At 38.3% G+C, this 24,941-nt stretch overlaps 1 protein-coding gene across 1 annotated transcript in view; it reads right to left on the bottom strand.

Annotated features, from left to right (window-relative positions):
• Positions 1–24,941, bottom strand: part of LOC131042801 (Golgi SNAP receptor complex member 1-2) — a 69,585-nt gene that overhangs the window by 17,552 nt on the left and 27,092 nt on the right. The window contains exon 3 of the mRNA XM_057976122.2: positions 24,306–24,508. Within this exon, the coding sequence (XP_057832105.2) occupies positions 24,306–24,508 (203 nt within the window). The remainder of the gene's footprint in view (positions 1–24,305; positions 24,509–24,941) is intronic.

Below are 24,941 nucleotides of genomic sequence, written 5' to 3'. Positions count from 1 at the left end.
ACATGTTTTGACCTGTCATGAAACACTGGATTGATAGACATTTTAATACAACTCTGATTATCACAGTGAATAACTGTAGGATCCCATGGCTGACCAAACAGCCCAGCAAGAAACTTATGAAGCCACACTGCTTCTCTGGATGCTACACTTGCTGCAAATAATCAGCTTCAGCAGTACTCAATGCCACTGAGGATTGTTTTCTGCAAGCCCAAGAGATCACTGCAGAACCCAAGCTAAAACAAATACCAGAGGTGCTTTTCCTGTCTTTGACACTTCTAGCCCAGTCTGCATCAGAATAACCTTCCAAGGTTATTGGAGTGTTAAGTGGATACTTCAGCCCAAAACCAACTGTGCCCCCCAAGTATCTTAGGATATGCTTGGCTGCAACAAGGTGAACATGCTTGGGCAAGCTCATGAACTGGCTGAGAGCATTTACAGCAAAACATATGTCTGGTCTAGTGTTAACTAGATACATCAGTGATCCAATCAACTGTCGATACTCAGATGGATCTGCAAATTCAGAGTTAGCTAGAGAAACACTTAACTTCTTTGACTTAAATTCCATAGGAGTAGACATTGGTTTACAATCCATCATTCTAAATCTTTTCAAAATGTCAATAGTATACTTCCCTTGACTTAGAAAGATTTCGTTAGATCTTTGCCATACTTCTAGACCTAGGAAATAATGCATTAGACCTAAATCTTTCATTTCAAATTCTGAAGCTAGTTCTTTCTTGCATCTAATAATAAGTTCATCTTTACCAGTAAGAAATAAGTCATCCACATAAAGAACTAGAATTAGCATTTCATCATTAGCTACTTTAAAGTAAATGTTAGGGTCAGCATCATTTTTACAAAAGCCTAGACTTAGCAAATATTTATCAATTCTTTCATACCAAGCACGAGGAGCTTGTTTAGGACCATACAGAGCTTTCTTTAACCTACACACATGGGTTAATCTATCCTGAATCTCATATCCCTCAGGTTGCTCAATATAGACTTCTTCCTCAATGACACCATTGAGAAAGGCAGTCTTAACATCCATCTGATGTAGTTTCCAACCCTTAGAGGCAGCAATAGCAATTATTGTTCTAATGGAAGTATATCTAGCAACAGGAGCAAATGTTTCTTCATAGTCTATGCCTTCCTTTTGGGAAAAACCACGCGCTACAAATCTAGCCTTATATTTTTCAATACTACCATCAGCATTATGTTTAATTTTAAATAACCATTTAGAGGAAACAACAGATTTACCTTTGGGTCTGGGCACAAGGTCCCACACATCATTCTTGATGATTGACTGATATTCTTCATCCATAGCAAGCTTCCAGGCATGATGACTTAAGGCTTCTTCAACATTGCAAGGTTCAGGTTCAATGAGATTACACATTAAAGAAACGTAGTTCGAAAATACCTGAGGTCTCTTAGTTTCACGGAAGGTGCCACTTGGAGCAGCAAATCTTTCAGCTTCTTAAATAGTGTTTCTTACCCAAAGTGGCCTCTTTTTGGTAACAACAATGTCACTAGGAATATCAGTGGGATTCATGGGTTCTGGAGGATCATCATGATCGTCTTGAGGTGGAGGTTCAACTTGCTCCCTCTGAATCTCAAGGTTATTATCAACGTTTATATTTTGATTATCATTAGATTCATCAATAACACAAGAACCTTTTGATTTCTTAAAAGCAATTTCTTCTTCAAATTTAACATCCCTACTTACCTCAACATACCTTTGACCTGGGATGTAAATCCTGAATGCCTTGGAGGATTCACTGTATCCGACTAGCATGCCTTTCTTTCCGAAGGGTTCCAACTTTGATCGCTTTTCCTTGGGCACATGAACATAGATGGGACTTCCAAAGATTCTGAGGTAACTAATGTCTGGTTTGGATCCTGTGAAGGCTTCTTCCGGGGTCATGTTCTTTAGAGTATGATGAGGACATCTATTCTGGATATATACTGTTGTTCTAGAAGCCTCAGCCCATAGAAGGGTCTGCAAGTCTTGATCGAGGATCATAGCCTTTGCAGCCTCCACAATGGTTCTATTCTTTCTTTCAGCAACACCATTTTGTTGAGGATTGTATGGAACACAAAACTCCCTCTTAATTCCTGACTCAACACAAAAATCATTAAAGCTACCGGAGGTGTACTCACCTCCATTGTCAGACCTTAAACATTTGATTCCTTTACCAGAGAAGTTTTCAGTTAATGCTTTAAACTCCTTAAATTTACTTAAGACTTCATCAGATTCTTTAGATTTCAAAAAGTAGATCCAAGTTTTCCTAGAGAAATCATCTATGAAGATTACATAATAAAGGAATCCACTAGGAGATGCTATTGATATAGGACCACATAAATCAGAGTGAACAAGTTCTAGTTTGTCTTTAGCTCTATTTTCACTTTTATGAAATGGACTTTTAACATTCTTACCAATAGCACAACCTTTACAAGTGTTATCATGAATTTGACTGAGTTTAGGCATACCTTTAACTAACCTTTCAAGAGATGGAAGGGCTTGATAATGTAGATGTCCAAGTCTTCTATGCCATAACTCAAAGGATTCCGGAGCCTCATTAATGAGGGCTTGAATAGGGTTAGTAGAGAGCTTATAAAGACTATCATATCTATGGCCAATTATACAAGCAGATTTAAAACTATCTTTCTTAGACCAAGCAAGAACTTTTCCTTCAGAAAATGCAATTTGATAACCTTTATCTTCTAGAGCAGAAATGGAAATTAGGTTTCTTTTAATTCCAGGAACAAACAATATATCACTGAGATGCAAGGAAATACCGGAATCTAATTTTAGAGAAGTAGAGCCAGAACCTCTTACCGAATAACGAGCGTCATCACCAATTACCACGTGAAGGCTGGTATCCTTTTCTACTAGGCCTGAAAGATGATCACAGTAACCTGTGATGTGTCTGGAGGCACCACTGTCAATCAACCATGTATTGCTCTCTGAGGGAACACTGCTAGATAGAGCGGAGATGAATAAGAAGTCATCATTTTGTTCTGAGACTTCATTTAGGTTTGCTTCACTTTGGTTAGGGTTAAACTGACATTCCTTAGCATAGTGACCGAATTTGTCACATCTAATAAATCACACACGCGAAGTATCTCTTGGTTTCTTCCAAGGGTGTTGGGAACTAAAAGATCTGGATTCCCTATTTCTTTTAAGATAAGGTTGCTTCCAATTTCCCCTTTTCTTGCATTGAGCTGCAAGCATGTGATGATCATCTACATGGGGGCTCTTAGATTGACTCCTTGTGATGAGGCGAGACTCTTCTTGGATGCAATCATTCTTAAGGCGATCAAGTGTAGGTAACTCAGACCGACCACTTATGGTTTGGATAAATGACTCCCATGAGTGAGGTAGACCATTAAGGGCAATCATGACAAGGTCTTTGTCTTCCATGTTATGGCCAATTAAACCTAGCTGATTCTTTAGTTCTGAAATTTTCATGAAGTAGGAAATAACAAAATCTTCTTTAGCCATTTTGATATTAAGTAGTTGTTGTCTTAACGTAATTGCCCTACTAAGATTGTTAACTTCATATGTACCTTGTAGATGGCTGAACATTTCCCTTGCAGTGGTGAATGAGGCAATAGAGGTGACGAGGTGGTCTTTCACTGAATCAATGAGAATCTTCCTGGCATTGATAGCATCCCTTTTGAATTGTTTCAACTCAACTACATCTGAAGGCTCAATTAGCTCTTTCGCTTCTATGAATTGGAGAAGATCTTCTTCCTCAAGAGCCAACTTGATTCGAACTTTCCATGCAGTAAAATTTAGATTCCCATCAAGCCTATCTTCAACTTTCAGCCCCATTGACCTGATCTGCAAAAGCTACAACAATCTAAAAATAAAAGTGTACTGAATTTTAAATCTGAAGATTGATCTAACCAATTAGCTCCGATACCATGTTAATTTTAGTACTTTCAAATTGAATAAAACTCAGAAAAATCAGAATTAGTTTAAACTAGGTTAATTAATTTATAGTTTTCCAGACTTAAGCATAATAAGAAAATGAAATGCACAAGGACAAAACACAATTACCCTGGGAAAACCTCCTAGGAGGAAAAACCCAGCCAAAGGATCCTCAGATCTGATTATGATTATGAACTGAACATTACACACTTACCTGGAGCATAGAGGTTGCAGTCACAAGGAAGAAGAGATAGAAGTCTTCACAATTAGTTTGCTAATGAAGGTTATGATTTGCAGTCCTCCTCATTGTAATTTTCTGAGTGTAGTAGCACCTTTCCAAGTAGATTACAGTCCTTCAATGGAGTCCTTCAAGGGTTCGCTGACTTCAATTGGAAATCTGCTGCTAAATAGGTTCGTTGTCTCCTATTGGAGATCTGCTGCCATCTGGTGAAGTTCGCTGCCTCCTATTTCGAGATCTGCTACCTTCTAGTGGAGTTTGCTGTTACCAACTACCCTTCTATGAATTTCGCCTTCACCGAATATATTTTGCATGTGCATTAAAACTGAATGAAGATATTGAGAAGTATATGCCACCTTTATAGGAGTCATATTGCTTCTTAATTATGTCGGCCTTCTTTGCATATAGATATTTATTTATTTAATTCCTTTTAGGTGAAGTGAGATAGGGTCGGCCCTATCAAGGAGGCGAGTGGGTTTGAGTGAAGCGTGGAAGCCTTTTCGGTGAGCCGAAAGGTATTGGGCCAGGCCCTATATGAAGGAGGCGGATTCCAATGTTGCCCAAGGCAATTGGAATCAGCCAGCCCTAATTACAACCAACAATTCACTGTCAAAACTGCTCTCAATCTGCCATCAAAATTGTTGTGACCATTTCACACATCGCCCCATTAAAATGGGGACCCCCTCTCTTTTTTGCTCGGTTTTGCCTGTTCTTCTCTCTGCTTTTAGGGTTTTGAGTAAGTGAGTGAGTCGTCTGGACTAGGGTTAAGCCTTAGGAGTTTCCTATTGATATTTTCAAGCCGCAGTCCAGTCGAATTTTGAAAGATTGTTAAGCTTCCTCCCGTAGGTTGCAATTTTGAAATAGGATGAGTCTGTCATGAAGTCAGATGAGTCTGTCTAGGTCTAGTCAGGATTTTGAGGGCAAGTTCAAATTTTACTTAAGTGTTAATGATGGAATTATGCAATTTTGTCCAAGTGAATTTTGACCAAATTTTGGAAGGTTTGATAATTGATCCCTGGCCTTGGAGATAACCTAATTATGCCTTGTGAAGTGACTGAAAGCCTAAATTTTGGATACTTTGGCCTATAGAGGTAAAATCGCTCCTGTCCCTCTCCCAGGGACCAGGGCAAAATTTATATTTTATGCGTCTTGCTTATTGACTTGTTTTATTTGTTTTGTGCAGGGTCGCTAGGAGATACAATCGAACATGAATTGAAGATTTTGAAGATTTTTGAGACTCAACAATGACAAGTTTTTAAGGTTTAAGGCCAAATCGCTCCTGTCCTCCACTGAGGGACCAGGGCGAAATGGCTTACTCAGATCATTTTTGGCCTTAGTTGATCAAATCGAAGCATCAAGGACGCAATAAGAGATGAAATCAACATGATGGAGCACCCAGACTTAGTCGTTGGCAATGAAGGGTTGAAAATTTGACCTTTAAAACAAAAAAATCGCTCCTGTCCCTCACTGAAGGACCGGAGCTTGATCTTCAAATTTGCACTGTCCTTGCAAGATCAAGACGATTTTATGATTTGAAGAGACCAAGGAAAGCATGATTTATCCATTGAATATAATTTGGAAGGCTGACGAAGGACGAATGAGCTTGGATTTGCAAAATCGCTCCTGTCCCTCACTGAAGGACCGGAGCTTGATCTTCAAATTTGCATTGTCCTTGCAAGATTTAGGTGATTTTGCGATTTGAGGAGGTCAGGAGAGGAATGCTTTGTTCATTGAATATAACTTAAGCCGTCTACGAAGTTGAAAATCAACCCAAAATTGCCTAGGCACTCCTGTCCCTCTCCAAGGGACCAGAGCGATTTTAAAGGTAGCTCTTGTCCCTCACTCAGGGACCAAAGCGATTTTCTCAAAGGACAAGTTCTTGGCAAAGGAAAAGCGAGTTTCGAGTTTGAGACGAAGGAAGGAAGGCGTGATCACCCCGTTGAAGATAATTTTGAAAGTTGGTGAAACACAAGTGAGCTTATAAATGCAAAATCGCTCCTGTCCCTCTCCCAGGGACCAGGGCGAAATATGCATTAACTAGCCTTCCCTTCCAAATTTAGATAAATCCAAGCCAAGGCGCATGATGGAGATGATATTGGGAATGCTTTAAGGGAAAACAAAGTTGCAAAGACCGCAAGACTGGACTAGTAATGGCCAAGGCGCTCCTGTCCCTCTCCAAGGGACCAGAGTGAAATATTCAAGTATGCCTAATTTTAAGGTGCCTCTTTCGTTTCAAACATTCAAGATGGAGTTGGCAATGACGTTTTTTGCTTTGAAGAGAATTGGAAGTTGATATAATCAAGGGTTTGCACCAAGAACAAAATGGCGCTCTTGTCCTTCACTCAAGGACCAAGGCGATTTCCATAAAGACAATCATTCCCTTCTAAAGCCACGCCAAAGCAAGGTTGTACAAAGTCAAAAATGTCTTTTGAAGGGCGATGGACAAGGAACCAACCTTAAAAAATTGACTAACTTAAGCACAAATGCAAAATCGCTCTTGTCCTTCACTGGAGGACCAGGGCGATTTCCATAGAATCAACCATTCCCTTCAAAAACTACGTCAAGGCAAGGTTACACAAGGTCAAAAATGTCTTTCGAAGGACAAAGAACAAGGAATTAACCTCAAGAATCGACAATTTTGAGCCCAAAAGCAAATTTCGCTCCTGTCCTTCAGTCAAGGACCAGGGCGAAAATCCTTAGGAGGGCTCATTTGGTCTTGGAGAGACAAGTTTGGCATGCGTAGAACAAACAAGGATGATCATTCCTTACCTCGCAAGTTGATTTGACGATTTAAAAGACAAGGGCCAAGGAAGAAAAGCAAAAATCGCTCCTGTCCCTCACCAAGGGACCAAGGCGAAAATGGTTTAAAAGGCATTCATTCCAAAGATGGAATAGATTAAGCTCAAAATGCCAAGCGAGAACCCCGTTTTGGACGTAAAGGATGAAGTTTCAAACGTAAAAAATGAATGATGGAGGACCAAAATGCATGATCGCTCCTGTCCCTCTCCCAGGGACCAGAGCGATATTGATTAATGTCCCAAATTCCTCCCATGCTTAGGCGCCAATATTTTCGAATTACATTACAATGCCAAATTCGCTAAAAAACTTGAAATATTTAATTAAATTGGCATTTAAAAATAGCGCATAAGGCATTTAATAATTAATTTAGCTTTTTAAAAAATCGAAATTATTAATTACAAAGGCATTTAAATTAATTAATTATTAAAATTAAATAAAAAGGGAGAGCGCTTGGGGTTATATTTTTATATTTTTATAAAAGTCGGCTTCCTTTTTATTTAAATTTTGTTTATTTTTTGCCTTATTTCCAAAAGTCGGCCTATGGGAATTGCAATGCATGAGCGCCTATATATGGGAGGTACTTTGAGGCATTTTAATCCATCATTCAATCATTGTTTAAGTGCAATTTGGAGGAGCAATAGGGGGAGCGAATTTTGATCCAAGGAGAGGAGCGAAATTTCAATCCAAGGAAGAGTGCGAACTTTATTGGAGGTTAGAGGTGGAGCGAGTTTCCCTCAAGGCGTTGAAGACCCAAGGTGGTGAAGTTGATGAAGGAGGCGCATTTGCTAGAAGAAGCTCACGTTGAAGACTTCGATCTTCATTTTTGCCTAGCAAAGTTTCCTAATTTTGCATCTTTTTTAGAGCTAGTTCTCGAAGAAAGGTATGGCAAGATCTCCCTTGTCCAAATTTTGAATTTTGAATCGTCCTAGCCTCAATCTTGAATTTTGAATTTTGAATCTTGAATTCCAAAATTGCGTCGTTATATTTAGGAAATGATAATTCAAAGATTTATCATGAAGTTTCCTAAATTCAAACTTTAAATTTTAATCTATATTTCTACATTGCAAAATCTGTTACTCATTATGAAATGTTGTGTAGGTGTCACGATGGCGACCCCAAAAGCAAGAGCATCCACCAGTCGTCCAGCCCTCATGAAGGAAGATCAAAAGAACGAAGAATTGGAGACCAAGATCGTGTCGAAGTGGAGCAACATTGGAGATACCAACTTGGGAAACTTCAGTACGAAGAAGTTTCGAGAGGTTCCCTACATTGGCAAGCCATCACCTGTCGCAAGGAGAATAATTGAAAGTGGCATTATCAAGGCGACCGGCTTCCCTCCAGCAATCCAGTACCACGAGCTGATGATCGAGTGTGCCCGCCATTATGATCCACAATCAAGATCAATCGTGTCCAAGGAGGGAAACACTTTGGCTTACCTTTCAGAGGAGGCTATAAGTGAGGCTTTCCATCTTCCGGAGCACAGAGATATGATCTATAAAAGCTTAGAAGGAGCTAGATCCATGTACGAAGATGATCCAGACACTTGCTTGAGCATCATCAACAAGAATTGGTTACTCAAGAGTCGTCCTCGCCTGAGCAAGATTCCAAACACACCACACAGGATTGACTTCCAGGAGGCGTACAAAGATTTGATAACACTACTCAACCGAGTTACAGGGGCTCCTCAAGCCTTCTATTTTGAGAAGTGGATGTTCTACTTCATCCAAGTGATAGTTCAAGGAAAAGGAACAATTCATTGGGCTAAAATGATTAGCCATTGCTTGGACATGCAGTTAAGAAGACTGAAGGCTACCAAGTCCTTCCACATGAGTTCATACATCATATATGCCTTGATCAGGAGTTTTGAATATGCAGGACTACCTCACAGAGGAGTGATCGGAAGAGGGCCCGGGGAAGTCAGAGTTTGTGATTCCTATGTTCATTTGCATCATCCACCGGGAAGTGACTACAAGTTAGTCAATGATACCTTCACGATGAACATCACCAGGACATTGCAAGGCGGGATTCACAATCGACTATCTCAAGACACACAAGAGCTTGTAAAGAGGTATGGCGCCTGGTTCATCCAATTCCAGAAGTTTACATATATTAGAGTTCATGGATGTCCTTCACCTCCCTACATGTTGTCGAGATATCCGACAGACAGAATAGTGTTACTTGAGGTAACAAGACAGTTGGCAGCTTATGCGAAGGCATTCAGACACAGGCATGGAAATGGAGTTCCTGTGCCAATCATACTAGGAAATTCAGTTGAGGTATGTCCTAATGCTCTAGCCATGGATGATGCAGAAAAGGAGTTAGCCTTATATTCATTTTCATTCTTTGCTTTGAGAGAGAGTTTTGATCCTTATGGGTATATAGAAGAGACAGTCGATAGAAAGTACAAGCATGAGTTTCAGATAGAGGACTTTTTGATGAATCTCTCAGATGATTTTGAAGTGAAAAGAAAGATGCATTCCAGATTGCCTTTAGACTTCATTAGGAAATGCAAAATTTACAGAGTGGCCGACCAAGCTCAGGACAGTGGCAGACATCTCCAATCATCTTATGACCGAGAAAGCAAAGCAGTGAGGCTAGATTGGAACGAACCCGAGATTTTGGATCTAGATGCTTTGATGGCTCCATTTTTGTCTTGTACTCGCAGATGGGTTGATGTGCAACATCAAAAGTTGAGAGAGCAGGGCATATCTATGACTTTTACTTTGGAGGAAAGACCAAGAGAAGGAGGAGCAAGTGTAAGTGAAGGCAATCCCCATCCTAGAGGTTCAAAGAGAAAAGAGAGACCTGAGAAAAGAGAATCCTCCAAGAAGAAGCAAGAGGCCAATCGAGATCATTCATCCGGCACATCTTCTCGACAAGAGAAGAGGACACTTGAAATGGAGGAATCTATGGAATCAATGGTACAGAACGATAAACATGAAGAAGGGCAGGCACCTCAACATTCATCAAGTCGATCTCTCCAAATTAATGAGTTACATGAAGACAAGGATGGTGACGAAGTGACATCTCCTCTCAGAGAAGAAGAAACATTGCCTAAGGAGATACAAGTTAGGGAAACAAGGTCTACCATTCCAGATTGGTTGAAGGAGAGACTAACGAGGGTGATTGTGATTGAGGACGAGGATAATGTGATTGATTTAGAAAGCCTTGTCGGAAATTCTCAGGAAGTGACAGAAAAGAGGAAGGCTACTAAGATGTCCAAGATGATCAGAGATGAGACAGGATCCAGGAAATTGCAGATAGCTACACCAGCAGTGGACAAGTATGAAGGTGAAATCCTTGCAGAGGAGTATGATGTAGAAACATTTGAGCTTGGTCCACTCACAGCCGAGCAGACACTGGATGAGGCCACTGATTCTTTTGAGGCACTTAAGGACAAGCTTAAGGAAGAAATGGAAAAGAATAGAAAGCTTGAGAGAGAGGTCGGTGCTTGGAGAGGCTACTTTAGCCATCTCAATCAGCCTTTAGGACGTCAGGATCCAGCAGTATCTCCTGTGCAGGCACTTCCCCTATTGGTGAGGCAAAGAGAGTCAGGAGTTTGGTCCAGCTTATGAGCTCTTGGATTGACAAATCCCATACAGTTGCTATTGAATTTGCAACAAGAATGATGCAGACCATTCACAGAGCTATCCAAGTTCTTGAGATCATCCACAACCTAATGATAACAGTGGCTGCCTTTGCTCATACTAAGGATGTTATCATTCCTGTCCTGCAAGTAATCAAACAAACATCAAGGAAGATCCTAGCACAAGAGAAGATAATGGATGGAGGATCCCATAGTTTACTCCAATGGTCAACTTTACTCCAGATGAAGGAAGTTCTTTTTGAGGACATCAGTAACAAATGCAATCAAGTTGAAGAGATTATCCATCCAATCCAAGACAAGGTGTTCGAAGTATTATGTACTATTCTTGGCAGGAGGATCGAAGTTGAGACAGATGTGGATCTTCAAGAATTAGAAGAAAGGGTCAAGGTCATCTTTTGCAAAGATGAGAATGTTATTACAGATGAGCAACGGGATCAAATGTTTGCTACCATGCTCCTGATTGAGAAAATCAAAGAACTTGAATCTGGATGGGACACTGTTCTTCTCAAGGCTTTCGATCAGGTCATCCACTTGGAGGAACGAATGAGGAATCTTCTCGAGATTCCAATTGCTGAGATCGAAGGAATCGTGTCTAGATTCATTGCATATGCTAAGAAGGAGCATTGGAAGGGAAATAAGATTCTAGAAGAAAGGTTGTTATAGATGATGTGGTACCTTAATTGTCATTGGTCTATGTCTCCTAGATTTTTGTGCCAAATTAAATATTTGGCTATGCATTTAATATTGTTCAATAAAAAGGGGACTATTTGTAATAAACCCTAATTAGGGTTTAGGTGTCATAATCTTGGCCATTGATCTTCTTTTTGATCTAAGCCGTTCATTGTAATTGAGGATGCTATATATACCCTCACTCCTTTTCATTTTAAAATTAGAAATTAGAAAATAGCGAGATTAGAAGATTTGCAGTTAGAGTTTAGAGCTTTTGGAGAAGCAAGTTATTTTGTAGCAAGATTGAGCTTTGAAGAAGGAATTTCAAGCAATTGTTGTTTATGATGGCTTTGAGATCAATAAAATATTGAAGTTATGGTGTTTTATTGCAATTCTTGTGGCTATCTTCATGGTTGTTTACTTTCTTGAATCATTCTCAGTCAAAGTAGTATTTAAGTTTGAAGGACTAAGTGTTGGGCTTGATCTTTGGTGAGATTCACGTTCCAAACCACTAGCTTCTTACTGATTGTAAGGATGCCTTGTGTGGTCAACTGGAAATATTTGGATTGCATAAACCTTCACTCATTATTGAGTCATAGATATGTACCTTCATGGTAGTGCCTATGATTCTTGATGATTTGAAAATCATTATTCACCTTAGAAGATCGCATCAATTTCAGTAAAGTTGTAATTCCTTGGCGATACTGAAGTTGGTAGAATCTTGCCAAGTCTAGCCTACGTTAAGTCATTCTTAGGATTAGATTAGAATTTATCCCTTGCAAACCTTACCCTTTGATCTTTTTTGGAATTCATTAGTATTAGGAAATCTTGTTCCTGCAATTCGGATACGTAAGGCCCCTTGATGAAACAGCAATCACAACGACCACTGGTGCTTATCCACACGTAGAGACCCTACATCAAAGAACCTTGGAGTCATCCTGATTGATCCTTTTCGCGACATCTTCAGCAATCAGAGGCTTTATTCAAGAGAGGATAAGGTACCCTTGGGTATTTTATTCTGTGTTAGGCAGTGTACAAAATACACGTCAACAAAAATCTACTCTTCATTGTGAACATGCAGCATCAACACTTTTACTACAATTTGTATGAATTCTTAGAGTTCTATTCACCAGAAGTATATCATCCTCACTGCAAACTCTTTATCAAATTCATATCTAAGACAAACTTTCTCAGCCAAACATGAAGGTTTTTCAAATAGCCAGTTCAATGTTTTTTTTTTTTAAAAATTGCACATTCAGTAGCCTTATCACTCAGCAAGCATATTTTAAAATCTCAAATTACCGAACTAGTATAGTTGGTTGAGAGAAGGTTACAACTGTTTTTCTTAACCAACCACAACTTCCTTAAGTTCGAACTTTAACAGACTCTTAATACGTGTTTCTCAAAATACAAATGAGAAGCAAACAAGTAGGTATAACTGATTTGAAACTGATGTTCCAAATATAAAGTCTAACCTCTTTTATAATATGCTTGCGTTAAAACTTTCTGTTGTTTTAATACATATTGAATAACAATTCAATGCCCAAATCGAACCAATAAAAATCATTCCGCAGAAACACGACTGTCACGAACTGTATAATATTGGTAAGAAATAGAATCATCTGCAGTTGTGTAAAGGCATATTCCATCTTGATATGTTTCTGATAAAAATTCAGATTATCTGACATTTTTCACATTTGGATATACAGGACATCACAACATATCAGACAGTACAAACAGATGTATGAATATTGCTGTGACACCAAAGTGAAATAATGGATATCAATGATAAATGCCAACAATCACATCATTCATTGAGTCTATCCATTGCAAAGTCGAATTGTAAACCTAGGGGTTTCCTTATTTGATCACATTGTGAAAATCATATCAAGAAATACTGAGAGAGGGGTGAAGGGCGAGGGGCGGGGGGCGGAGGGTTTGAATCAGTGTTTCAAGAACTTTAACAAATTTAGCCAAATGAAAGAGCAGAACAAACAGTCACAAAGATGACACAGTTTTTATCTCGTGGAAAACCCTCTAGGGTAAAAAACCACGGCACAAATAGCTATCATAAACAAAAATGGGCTCCAACCCTATTACAAAAGTGAGCTACAACTCACACAAAGCAACAACTCTAAACAACTGAGGCACCAACCTCACAAAGAGCTCCAACTCAAAAAATAACACAGGCTCCAACCTCCGATAAAGATACAAACTTGGATTTTCAAATCCTCTAGAAATTTAAAGACTTCACAGCACTATATATATATATATATTATGCAGTACCACAAACTCTCTTCTTCTCACAAACTCCTTCAATTACTTGTAATGATAACTTCAATGCTGTCTTCCATACAGACCAAAAACAATGTTTCAGAACATTTGTAAGCACTTTCAAGTTGATAACAAACCCATCACTAATAACTCATTAAATCATCTTCAGGTTCAAGAGTTTTTATAAGGTTTGATCAGAAAAACCTTCTTAGAAAACAGAAAATGCATATATCACTATGTATTCACACCACGATATGGTAAACTCCCAGCTGTAAGATCATCTTTGTTCAACCCAAAAGTAATATTGGCTGCACTCTACGTTCAGATTTCCAAACTCAAATGGCTCAATGTCATCCAAGACACTCGCTGTGTTAAGCAATATAAATCAACTGCTTCATAAGAACACCCTCGCAGCCACACTGTATCTGTTGCTTCTGCCGAATATGTACATCTGTTACTTTCGTCACTTACAGAGATATATACCTCTGTAACTTCCACCCAAACAGTAAAAAAAAATCTTTCACATTTTTCAGCAAAGAAGATGTTTTATTCAACAAGAAGAAAACTCATTTACAGAACACAACAAATTCTGTGCTTTCATTGCCTTGCACCATAGCTCTCCTTCGACACACAGCAAGGAATAGAAAACACTTGCCAAAATCACAAGTTAGAATAGTAATCGGTAGACACGGCAGGTGGAAATAAAAACGCACAACCACAGGAGTGATAATTTCTGTTTTTTTAACAACTGTACAATGCAATCTGATTCACGGCACCCGCAACAAACAGATATATATGTCGGAAAATAATTTGCAATCACCATGTCAATAAAGCACATGACATATATTTGAAATAAAGTTCAATTACACAAGTAAATAAATAAAGTTCGAACAGGCAAGTAGGCAGACAACCAAGCAGCCAGGCAACTCAATCTCTGAAGCTCAACAATGGCTCTTTGGCATCAATAACAAAATATTCAACACATTGTTTAGCATTTGAGGTTTCCTTGTTCAAGAGAGGATAGAATACTTGGTATTTTATTCTATGTTGGCAAGTGTCACAAAACACACATCAACAGGTTCCACTTCCTCTTCCCTAGTGCAGACGTGTGACTGTTGGCTTCTTGCCTTAGTTTTCAACTTTGCTCTTCATCTATTTCTGCTTTCCCTTCGCTGCTTGCCCCTCACTTGGATATTTATCTGAGTACTTATTCTATGGCTAGGATTCACCCACCTTGGGTTTTCCTGTTCTTTTTGTGCTTTCATTGTTTTAGTTTTCTAGCTTTAGTCTTATTTTCAGCTTCTAGAGTTCTTTTCTACCCCAGTACTATTATGTTGTAAATGAATGTACTTTTGAATTCTATTGACCTTTGTTGGACACCCATTTACATTCATATAATTTCATTGTTTCTTTCATTATTACATAGATGGTCTTCATTGGTCCAATTTATCTAAAGATTTGGCCGAATTCTAAGGGTTTATTTGGCAAGGAAAGGTCACAAATAGCAACTTATGAGCTCTCCTAATATAGACGTGACAAAACCACAAAATAATCTAAAATATAGGGGTAGTCAAACAATGTTCCTTGGCATTATTGATTTTTGCTAGCAAAATCAGGACTTGTTGCATTCAAGTGTGCTTAACAGAAAAGCAGGATTTGTGCATCCATTTGAAACTAAACATTAACACTCGATACTTAGTTAATCTTTAAATTGTGGTAAATCAAAAGTCTTGCTTTAAAATGGGAGATATGTTGCCTTGTCAAAGGTTATTTCAAGTATAAAATTCCAACAAATACATTAGTGGATAAAATTGATCTCAAATACAAGGATCTATTTTATAATCAGGTAACTTTGCATAGGAAAACTCAAATAATTAATTCAGATAGGTCAAACCAACTTATGATGTAATTAAATACAAAATTTGCCAAGTTGAGAATCTTGATACGAGAACAGGTATGGGTTCATGATACAAATATGGCGCATATATATATATATATATATATAGAGAGAGAGAGAGAGAGAGAGAGACACACACACACACACACATACACACACAGAACGGGTATGGGTTCGCAGTACAAATATGGCATTGTTGACGTGTATTTTGTACACCATCATACACAGAATAAAATACCTAAAGGCATCTTATCCTCTCTTGAGAAAATAGTCTCTAACTGCTGAAGATTCGCGTAAAGGATCAGTTAGGTAGACTCCAAGGTTCTTTTAGTAGGGTCTCTACGTGTGGACAAGCTCCAGTGGTATGATGTGATTTGCTGGAATCACAAGGGGACTTACATATGATGTTTGAACTTCCGATCTGCTTTGCTGGACACAGGCTCTTACTGACTTGGATTTGAAAAAAAATGAAAAAAGGATAAGGGCGAAGAGAGGATCTAATCCTAATACTAAGAATGTAGGAGCAATGACTTGATTTTTGATGAAACTCTAACTAGATCTTGTTTTGACATCAATGGAACATCTACACAAGACTAGTGCGATCTTCTAAGGGAAGCTTTATGATGTTCGAATCATCACCGCAGGCATAGATACCATCCAAGTTGATGCATATCAATGAAGAGGCAACAAATTGAAATTGAGCTTAAGCTGAACGATTCCAGTTGACTACACAAGGCAAGTCTGCAATCAACAAACTGCTAGTAGTATGGATATACGAATTCCACCATCAATCAATCACATTTCCTCCATTCATCTAATCATCTACCATCTAAGATTGAAGACTCCACAAGAAACCATGCAAATTGCAAGAAAACGACATATTTCACCATTACTTCAATGAAAATGGAATTTGTTTACAATCAATGGCAACAATTTCTTGCCTTGTCCTCCTATTCTACTCTAATTGCTTCCAACTATTCTCTAACTATTCTAACTATTTACAAACTATCTCTAACAATTGCTAATTAGCCTTTACAAAATGAAATGCTCAGGGCTTATATAGTGCCCACAATACAATTTGATGGCCTAGATCAATTCAAGATCAATGGCCAAGATTTTACAATGAAAACCCTAATTAGGGTTTGTTACAACCATTACATAACATTTAATGCTTGACCAATGATAAAATTGTATTGCTTGGACACATGTCCTCTCTAGAAAAATCGACCAATGGATAGCCAGGGTAGGTACATCGGAGTTTGTGCCACCTTCCATGAGTTAAGTACATTGAATCTGGACATGCTGAGATGGACCTCACTGACTGGAGGAGTGATGACTAGGATGCCACCTCATCTGACACTTGTAGCTTGCTAGATATTCAATTTGATGTCGTTGAGAGGCTATCTTTAATTAACTCTTGTCCTAACTCCTTGTGTCCTTGATGTGCAGGATGATGATGTACCTCGCCTTGGAACGTTAGATTGAAAGAGGTTGCCCATGTCCTTACTTGATCGTCCTGGCGAAGACCGTCCTGGCGAAGACCGTCCTGGATCCGGCTTGATTTTCCTTGAAGAGATCTCCATTTGATGCCTACACAACATTTCAAAATTAGTATCATGATTTTGCAATGAATAGCATAGATTAGAGATTAAATTTTAGGAAACTTAATGATAAGTCCTTTATTAATCATTTCCTAAAAAAGATTGAACTTATTGAAATTCAAAATTTCAAAAATTCAAAATTTAAGGCTATGACGATCAAAATTCGAAATTAAAACAAGAGATCTTGCCATACCTCACTTAAGAGCTTAACTCTAAAATGCAAAATGAGGAATTTGCCGAGGCAAAATTTGAAATAAGATGGTCTTCAACGTGATCTCCTTCTTCAAAATATCAATTTCGCCACCCTCTTGTCCTTGACTTGATCCTCTAACACCTTGGCAAGTTCGCCCAATATAGATTCGCACCACCTTGGAAGTTACTAGCGCCTTCTAACTTGAAATGAAATTCGCTCCTTGAATACAACTTCGCACTTTCCTTTGTCTTCTTCAAGATCGCATGTAAGAAATGACAAATAATGATGTGAAAATAACAATTTTTACCCTCCCTTTATAGCGCTCACCTCTTATCATCCCCAAGGCCGACTTTGGTAAAAATATAGCAAAAAAACGATTTTTTTCATAAATAACAAGGCCGACTCTCCAAACCAAACACTCCATTTGATTTTTTTTATTAATTAATTAATTAATTATTAAATGCCTTTCATTTTTAATTAATAAATTTCGATTTTTTACAAGGCAAAATAATTAATTGATACCAAGCGCAATATTTAAATGCCATTTTTAAATAAATATCGATTTTGCTAGCATTTAAAATAAATTTAAAGAAATGTGTTTGAGCGCCAAGTTATTTTGAAAATGAAATAATACGTACCTCATCACCCTGGTCCCTGACTGAGGGACAGGAGCGATCCATCAATTTGGCCTTGATCCTTGCATTTTTGACGTCCAAAATCTTGATCCTTACGTTCAAATCGGCATTTTAGCTGGGTCCTTCAAGTTTGATTGACTTGCATGTGCGAAGGAATGTCTTTAAGATGTGATATCGCCCTGGTCCCTTGGAGAGGGACAGGAGCGATCCATGTGTTCTAGCTAGAATTTGCCACCTTTCAACCTTTGTTCCTCGTTCATTGTCTTTCAAATGGCGTCCTCGATCTTGCCCACCCTTGCATTGTCTTGATTTTGAAGGAGCATGAGTGTTTTAATAGAAATCGCTATGGTCCTTGTCCAAAGGACAGGAGCGATATAAGTTCCTTAGCTCAATTGATAGCATTTTGACGTTCAAAACTCTTGTATATCGTCTTCAAAAGACACCTTAGACCTTTTACCACTTTGCAAAACCTTGACTTAACGTGATTTATGCATGAATTGGCAAATATGGTGTATATCGCTCTGGTCCCTTCCTGAGGGACAGGAGCGAACTTCAACGTTTTGAGCTTGTCTTTGCCTTCTTCAACTTGTAATTGCTATCAACGAGTAAAATGAAGTCCCCTTGATTCTCCTTGGTCGCTTGAAACATGATCAACTTTAAAAATCTAGGCCTTTATGAGAATTTCGCTCTGGTCCCTTCCTGAGGGACAGGAGCGAACTAGGAGTCTTGATGTAAATCCTTCAATGTTGACGATCTTTGATGCTTTGCGCTTGATTGGGACGCTTCGAAATGTCCTTGCCACCTTGTTCTTTGTCTTGGAGTGTCTTGAATTTGGAGGAACGGCAATATAATCATCATATCGCCCTGGTCCCTTGGAGAGGGACAGGAGCGAACTTAAGCATTTTGGTCCCTTGTTGGCGTTTCATAATCTTCAATTTGTCTTAAACGCGTTCATCTCGCCTCCTTTCTTGCCTTCAAACATAAAACTTGCTTGATCTTTGCCCAGATCGTACCTTATGAAGAATTTCGCTCTGGTCCTTCAGTGAGGAACAGGAGCGAATTTGACCCTCTAGGCAAAAACTTCATCATTTCATTGTTTTTGATCAAGTCTGGATGCTCTATCATGCTCATTTCGTCCTTCACCATGCCTTTGATGTCTCGATTCGTCCCAACAAGGTCAGGAATGGCTCAACTAAGCATTTTCGCTCTGGTCCCTTGGTGAGGGACACGAGCGATTCGCCTTGGTCCCTTGGAGAGGGACAGGAGCGCTTTTCGCTCTGGACCCTTGGAGAAGGACACGAGCGAAATTTGACTTTTCGCACTCTCTATCAGGATAATTTTTATGGAATATAACATTTAAGTATAAGTGACATTTCCTTATACTTTAAGTTATATTCCATATATACTTTCAGGATGTTTGAGAGTGGTTTCAGACCTCCAAGAGTTATATTGCAAAATCTAGTTTTTGGAGGTTTTTTCAGTTTCCAGACTTAGTCAAATTCAGGATCAGGGCATTCCAGACTTAGCCAAATTTCAGGATCAGGACCTTACTCAAGCCGGACTTACTATCCTATTGACCCCTGGGCGACGTTCAAAATGCAAAGGCTAGCTAACAAAACCCTAAAAAACCTAAAGAACAAACCCTAAAAAGCAAAAAAACATGGGTCCCCATTTGCAATGGGGCGATGTGTGAAAACGTCACAACAGGCATACACACACACAATTGCCAATAAATGAAATATTTAAATACCTCATAACTTGCAAAAATGAAAATTTCAATCCATATTCAATAATTTTCATATTGCTCTTCATTGAGAGCATCGACCTCATCATTTAGTTCAATTTAATTTGAACCACAATCAGCTGCAATGCCAATCCCACTAACCATGTCATACATAGAAACTGCCTCATTTATAGACTTTGGCAAGTTGTGCAACTGTAGTGTCTAAGTTGGTACACTTAGGAGTTAAATCCCAATTCTTCATCAACCCTTCATTGTAATGTGGCCCCTTATGTGACAAGAGACACAAATTGGAGTACACAAACCAAGTTCTTAGCCTTTTTTGCACCTATCGGCTGCATTTAACCAAGTGGATAAAGGAGTATGTACTTTTCACTTAGTTGAAGAACTTGCAATCTTTTAAATTTGCAATTAACATTTACAATTACAAATTTATAATGGCCTTAGGGTGGCTCAATGGAGGAGCATGTTGAGCTGGAGAGGATCTTAGCTAGAAGCGTTTGCAGTTTGTTGGTAGGGAGAAATTTGCTAGCTTGGAGTCCTAATCCAAGAGGAGTCTATTTGATTTCTTTTGGGTACCAAACTTTGGATTGTCAAAAATTTGGGGGAATGCAGTCTCCTAGGGGAAGCATGTATGGAATATGTTTGCATGGTCTAAATGCAACTTCTTCTATTGGTTGCTTGTTCAAAATAGATGTCTCACCCAAGACAACTTGAGGAAGCACGGATTTCAAAGGTTGTCTATGTGTGTCCTGTGTGGTAATAGTGAGGAATGCTCTTCTCACCTGTTTTTCCTTTGTTCCTTCACCAAAGACATTTGGCACCATTGGTGGGGAGTTTGGAATTTGGAGGAGTTTAGAGCTTCCTCTAGCTAAGGCCTTCTTTCTTCAAGTAGCTTGGCACATTGGCCCTTCTTGCATGCTTTGTTGAATCTAGTTGGAAAGGAACTGTAGGATCTTTCAAGTAAAGTCTATGGTGGTGCAGTAGTTATGGTAGAGGATCATCAACATGATTCAAAAGGCTATTAATGCAAAATGTGAGGTGGCCTTCTCCCCGGAGCTTGGGAAGGATGTTGTTAGGCAAAGGTTGCATTTTGGTAGTAATGGGTAGGGGTTTCCCTTGTTAAGAGGGAGACAACACCTGACAAGGAAAACCCAAAGGGTGGGAAGATGGTCTCCACCTCCTTTGGGTGTTTTCAAGATTAATATTGGTGGATCCTCAAGGGGAAACCTTGGTCATGCTGGAATTGGTGGAGTGGGAAGGGGCAATGTCGGTGGAGTCCTCTTCTTATTTTCCAGATATATGGGGCAGTAGTCAAATAAACTTATGGAAGCCCTTACTATTCTTAAGGCTCTAGAAAGGGGCTATGCTCTCGGATGGGGAAGGATTATTTGTGAGTCTAATTCTTAGATCTTGGTTACCATGCTAAATGCTCGGAAGATGGAAGCTGTGAACTGGCAATTGGCCTCAGTAATTCGAGAGATCCTTAGGTTGAGAAACTCCATGGATTGGTATCTTTTGTCCATATCCCGTGGAAATGGAACAAGGTGGTTGATTGTCTGGCTAAATGTTGTCCGGCTAAATGGGCCTCAGAGCATACGGATAACTAGTCTGTTGATGATTGGGAGCATCTCCTCCCAGTATGTTCCCAGCAGTTAGAAATGTTAATTATATACTCCTCTTAAAGGGTTGGCTTGGTTGGAGTTCAGTATTTCCTTCCCTGGGCCTGGTGATTGTTGGCTCTCTTGTGGTTAAGTTGGGTGGATGCTGACTAGTTTTGGTTTAAAGGTTTTGTTGTTGGGAGTTCCTGGCTGTTGGTAGTTAATGTTGCTACTCATTTGAGTCTGGTTGCAAGCTAGTTTTGTTCTTCTGATTCTCAGTGATTTAATAAATTTTTACCCCTCTTTAATACAAAAGTTCAATATGCAACACAATTTTTGTTGTCCTGGATTTCCACTCTTCAATAGCATTTACACTTGTTTAAGGCTTATGTAAGGTCACTCAATAGGATTTTGCCATGAAACAATAGGTGACTCCATTTATTGGTGTTGGCAGCTGCATATTACAATATTAGGGCAGCTGTGTATTTCTGCAGGTAACTTCATTTATGTCTGCATTTTTTTCATTTTGTGGCTGCATAGTTGGTGATTTTTTCAAGTTTCCACTTTTAGGGCTTCAAGCTTCCTTCAAAGTTCAAGCATTGAAGTTCCACTTTCAAGGTCACCAAATCAAGTATGTGGTAGGCTTCTAATTCTAACTTCTAACTTCTAATTTTTAGTTTTTAGTTTTAACAGTCACAGCCCACCCCACAACTAAACTATAGTGAAGAATTTTTTGTTCATTTCAAAAAGCTTTAGTTTTGTTTTTTCTTAAATTCTAATGACTATCTCAGGCTCTAGCTTGTAATGTAAATTTTATTCTTTTATTTAGTTCTACCATCTACACAGCTCCAATATTATTATTTTTTTCTGTTATTTCCCTTATACTAGGCTTTATATCCATTTTCCCAAAAAGAATATGGCACCCACAGCTACAAATAGGAGAACTAGCAAGCCTAAGGACCCTAGCTGGAAATAGGGGAAAGAAGGTAAAGAGAAGAGAATGGTCATTTGCAACTATTTTTTTAACTAAAATGTTTGCAAAGTTATGATATATCATAGATTCACATTACTGCAAGAAAATTTGTTTTGACTTATAGCTCAGTTAAAATGGTGGACAAAACACTATTTGTTTTACTGCTTGTATTTTCTCAGAAGTTATTTTTTCATACCTATATCTAATATAGCTCTTCATAATAATTAGTGGGCTGACATGGAACCCATATATCCTCATATCCCACATTTGAGTGATCGAAATGCCTGAATGAGGAGAGGAAACTACCTTCCAAGTTGTTGTTTATCCAAACATTTAGAAAAAAGCTAGGAAAAATTGTGCAAAAAGGAGACACCTTCAGGAGCTTTTCACACAATTGCCTATGCATGCTTGGGATGTTTTAATTTCGAAAAAAATTGCTCTGTAAGAAACAAAGGATATTGCTATCCTGCTACTTAGTTAATAAGATCTTTAATAAAATCACGCCACCTGAATCTTTGCTCTGGCCTTATTATTATTTTCCCACTTCACTTATATCTACTTTCAATGCATATATAGTTCATGGCTTTGAGAGATGAAGATGATTCCATGTCATATATGATCTATTCAATTCATGGTAACACCTACACTTTTCCTTTTGGTGAGCATTTTCTTTGAGAGGACACAAGCTCTTTGGATAAGATCTTTCCCACAGAATAGAAGCTATGTTACTCTAAAGACCTGAAAAAAGGGCTAAGAATCATTAGGAACACAATCATCTTTGTATATATCTGCACAGAAAAAGGAAAACAAAATTTTGCAGTACATTTACAAAAAGAGAATATTCCTGGAGTAGATCATATTCTATAAAATTTCATGTTGCAATTTGTATTTATTCCCTATGTTGGTTACATTTGACTCACTGTACATGTGTAAATAATAACACACTATAGATATCTTTATAAGGCCATGCTCTCCATAGATGACATGCAAGTTCAAGTTCAAATCCAAAAGTTAATATGGTATATACACCTCAAACAATATATAAGGTAAGTGGAAAAACAAGTACTTGACTTGGATTAAAAAAGCAATTATTGTCATATGTGCTTAGACTTGTTTGCTTCTCATGGCAGTTTGCTCAAAAATACTTCTGGAATTGCTCACAAAGTTGTTAGGAAGCAACAAAAGACAGTTAATGCTTCCAAATCAGCATTTAGAAGAAGAACCCTTTGCCAAATCAATAGTATAGTATTAGTAATAACATTCTAACCATATATAAGAATTCCACCTGTGCAGATTCATAATGAACATCTTGTACACCTCTAGTACTTGGCATCACAGCTGTTGCATGCTGACTGACTGTGTCATCCAATTCAACCAAACTTCAAATGCAGTAATACATATCCATTTCCACAATTTTGTTTTCCTGTTTTGCTGTATCTACTCCCAATATCTAAACAGCACATGCCTTTCTAGGCAGTATGTTGTCCATTATTGCATATGATCTCAACATTTGTCATTTGGAGAACCTTACATTTTGAGTATACTAATACTTGAATGAAGATATTTTCCTACGAGTGGGAATGACGGCCTATTAAATAGAGGAACAAGGATTTTCAGGATTCTAGTCATGTTAGGCTTAAAGTTTAACTGAGTTGCAAGGAAAATGTAAAAAGGCAAGATTGCACTGGGTTTTATCAGAAGAATTGTCCTGAGGAAGACATCACATTCTCTAAAGCTTCACAGATTACAATCCATATATTTTTTATTGTCAGTCCCAGTCCTTTTCATGATTGACGTACAAAAATGTCAAGCATCTCTTTTCTTTATCCACCACAGATTTATTGAAATAATAGCATGCTGAACATTTATATCATCTGGTATCAAATCTGACAGAGCAGTTCATTGTCTCAAAAAATAAAAATAATCAATTAAAATAGGAAAGCAACTATTGTCATGCTCCTTTCAAATTTGTTAGCTTCTCAGAGTAGTTATTTAGAAAATGTCACACAAAAATTATTGCCAAAATTGCTCCTAATCTTTTTAAACAACAAATAAAGCCAACCAATGCTTCCAAACAAATTTAAGAACAAAAGTACTCAATCCAAATAAATGGTAATATTTTGGCATATTTTATGTTAACTTTCACCTGTGTAAATTCATGAAGAATATCTCTATGCCTTGCAAGTTTCTGTGTGACAGAAGTAGTTGGTGTTGCAGCTGCTGCACTACGACTCATTGCATCATTTGTGTCCAGCAACTTCTCAAGCAATGACTGTATCTCCATTTCCATTGATTTCCATGATCGATCACCTGCAATAACATCTGTCGATGATCCAGCATCTGTATAGCCTGCATTAAAAAGTCAAAATGTACAATATTTTTGAATATGTCAATCTATCGACTAGCCAGAATTTAATAAAAACAGGAAAAATAATTGAATGAAGAAATGAAAAATCACCACATAGCAGTAGAAAATTTCCTACAAATTATATCTCTCAAACACTTGTTATACTTATCTTTTGCTTCCATTATGTAAGGCCTGCCAGTGTTTGACCCTTGAAATGTCCTAATCTTTTATCAATGCTTATGCTTTTGATTAAGGGTTAAAAAGGTTTTTAAGGGGACTCTGAAACCCTTTACAACAGAAACCAGCTGAAACACAAGTCAGCCAACAACAAGACTGCAGCCAAGCTGCCTCCTTACAACAGCTAGCACACAAAAATAGCCCACCTAAGGTCAAACAAAGGACAACGCCCAACAAAACAAGCTGTCTCCTTATTAA

The sequence above is a fragment of the Cryptomeria japonica genome, chromosome 10 (assembly GCF_030272615.1).
Source record: "Cryptomeria japonica chromosome 10, Sugi_1.0, whole genome shotgun sequence".
In the NCBI taxonomy this organism is placed as follows: Eukaryota; Viridiplantae; Streptophyta; class Pinopsida; order Cupressales; family Cupressaceae; genus Cryptomeria; species Cryptomeria japonica.
This window is presented reverse-complemented; position numbering and strand designations above follow the sequence as displayed.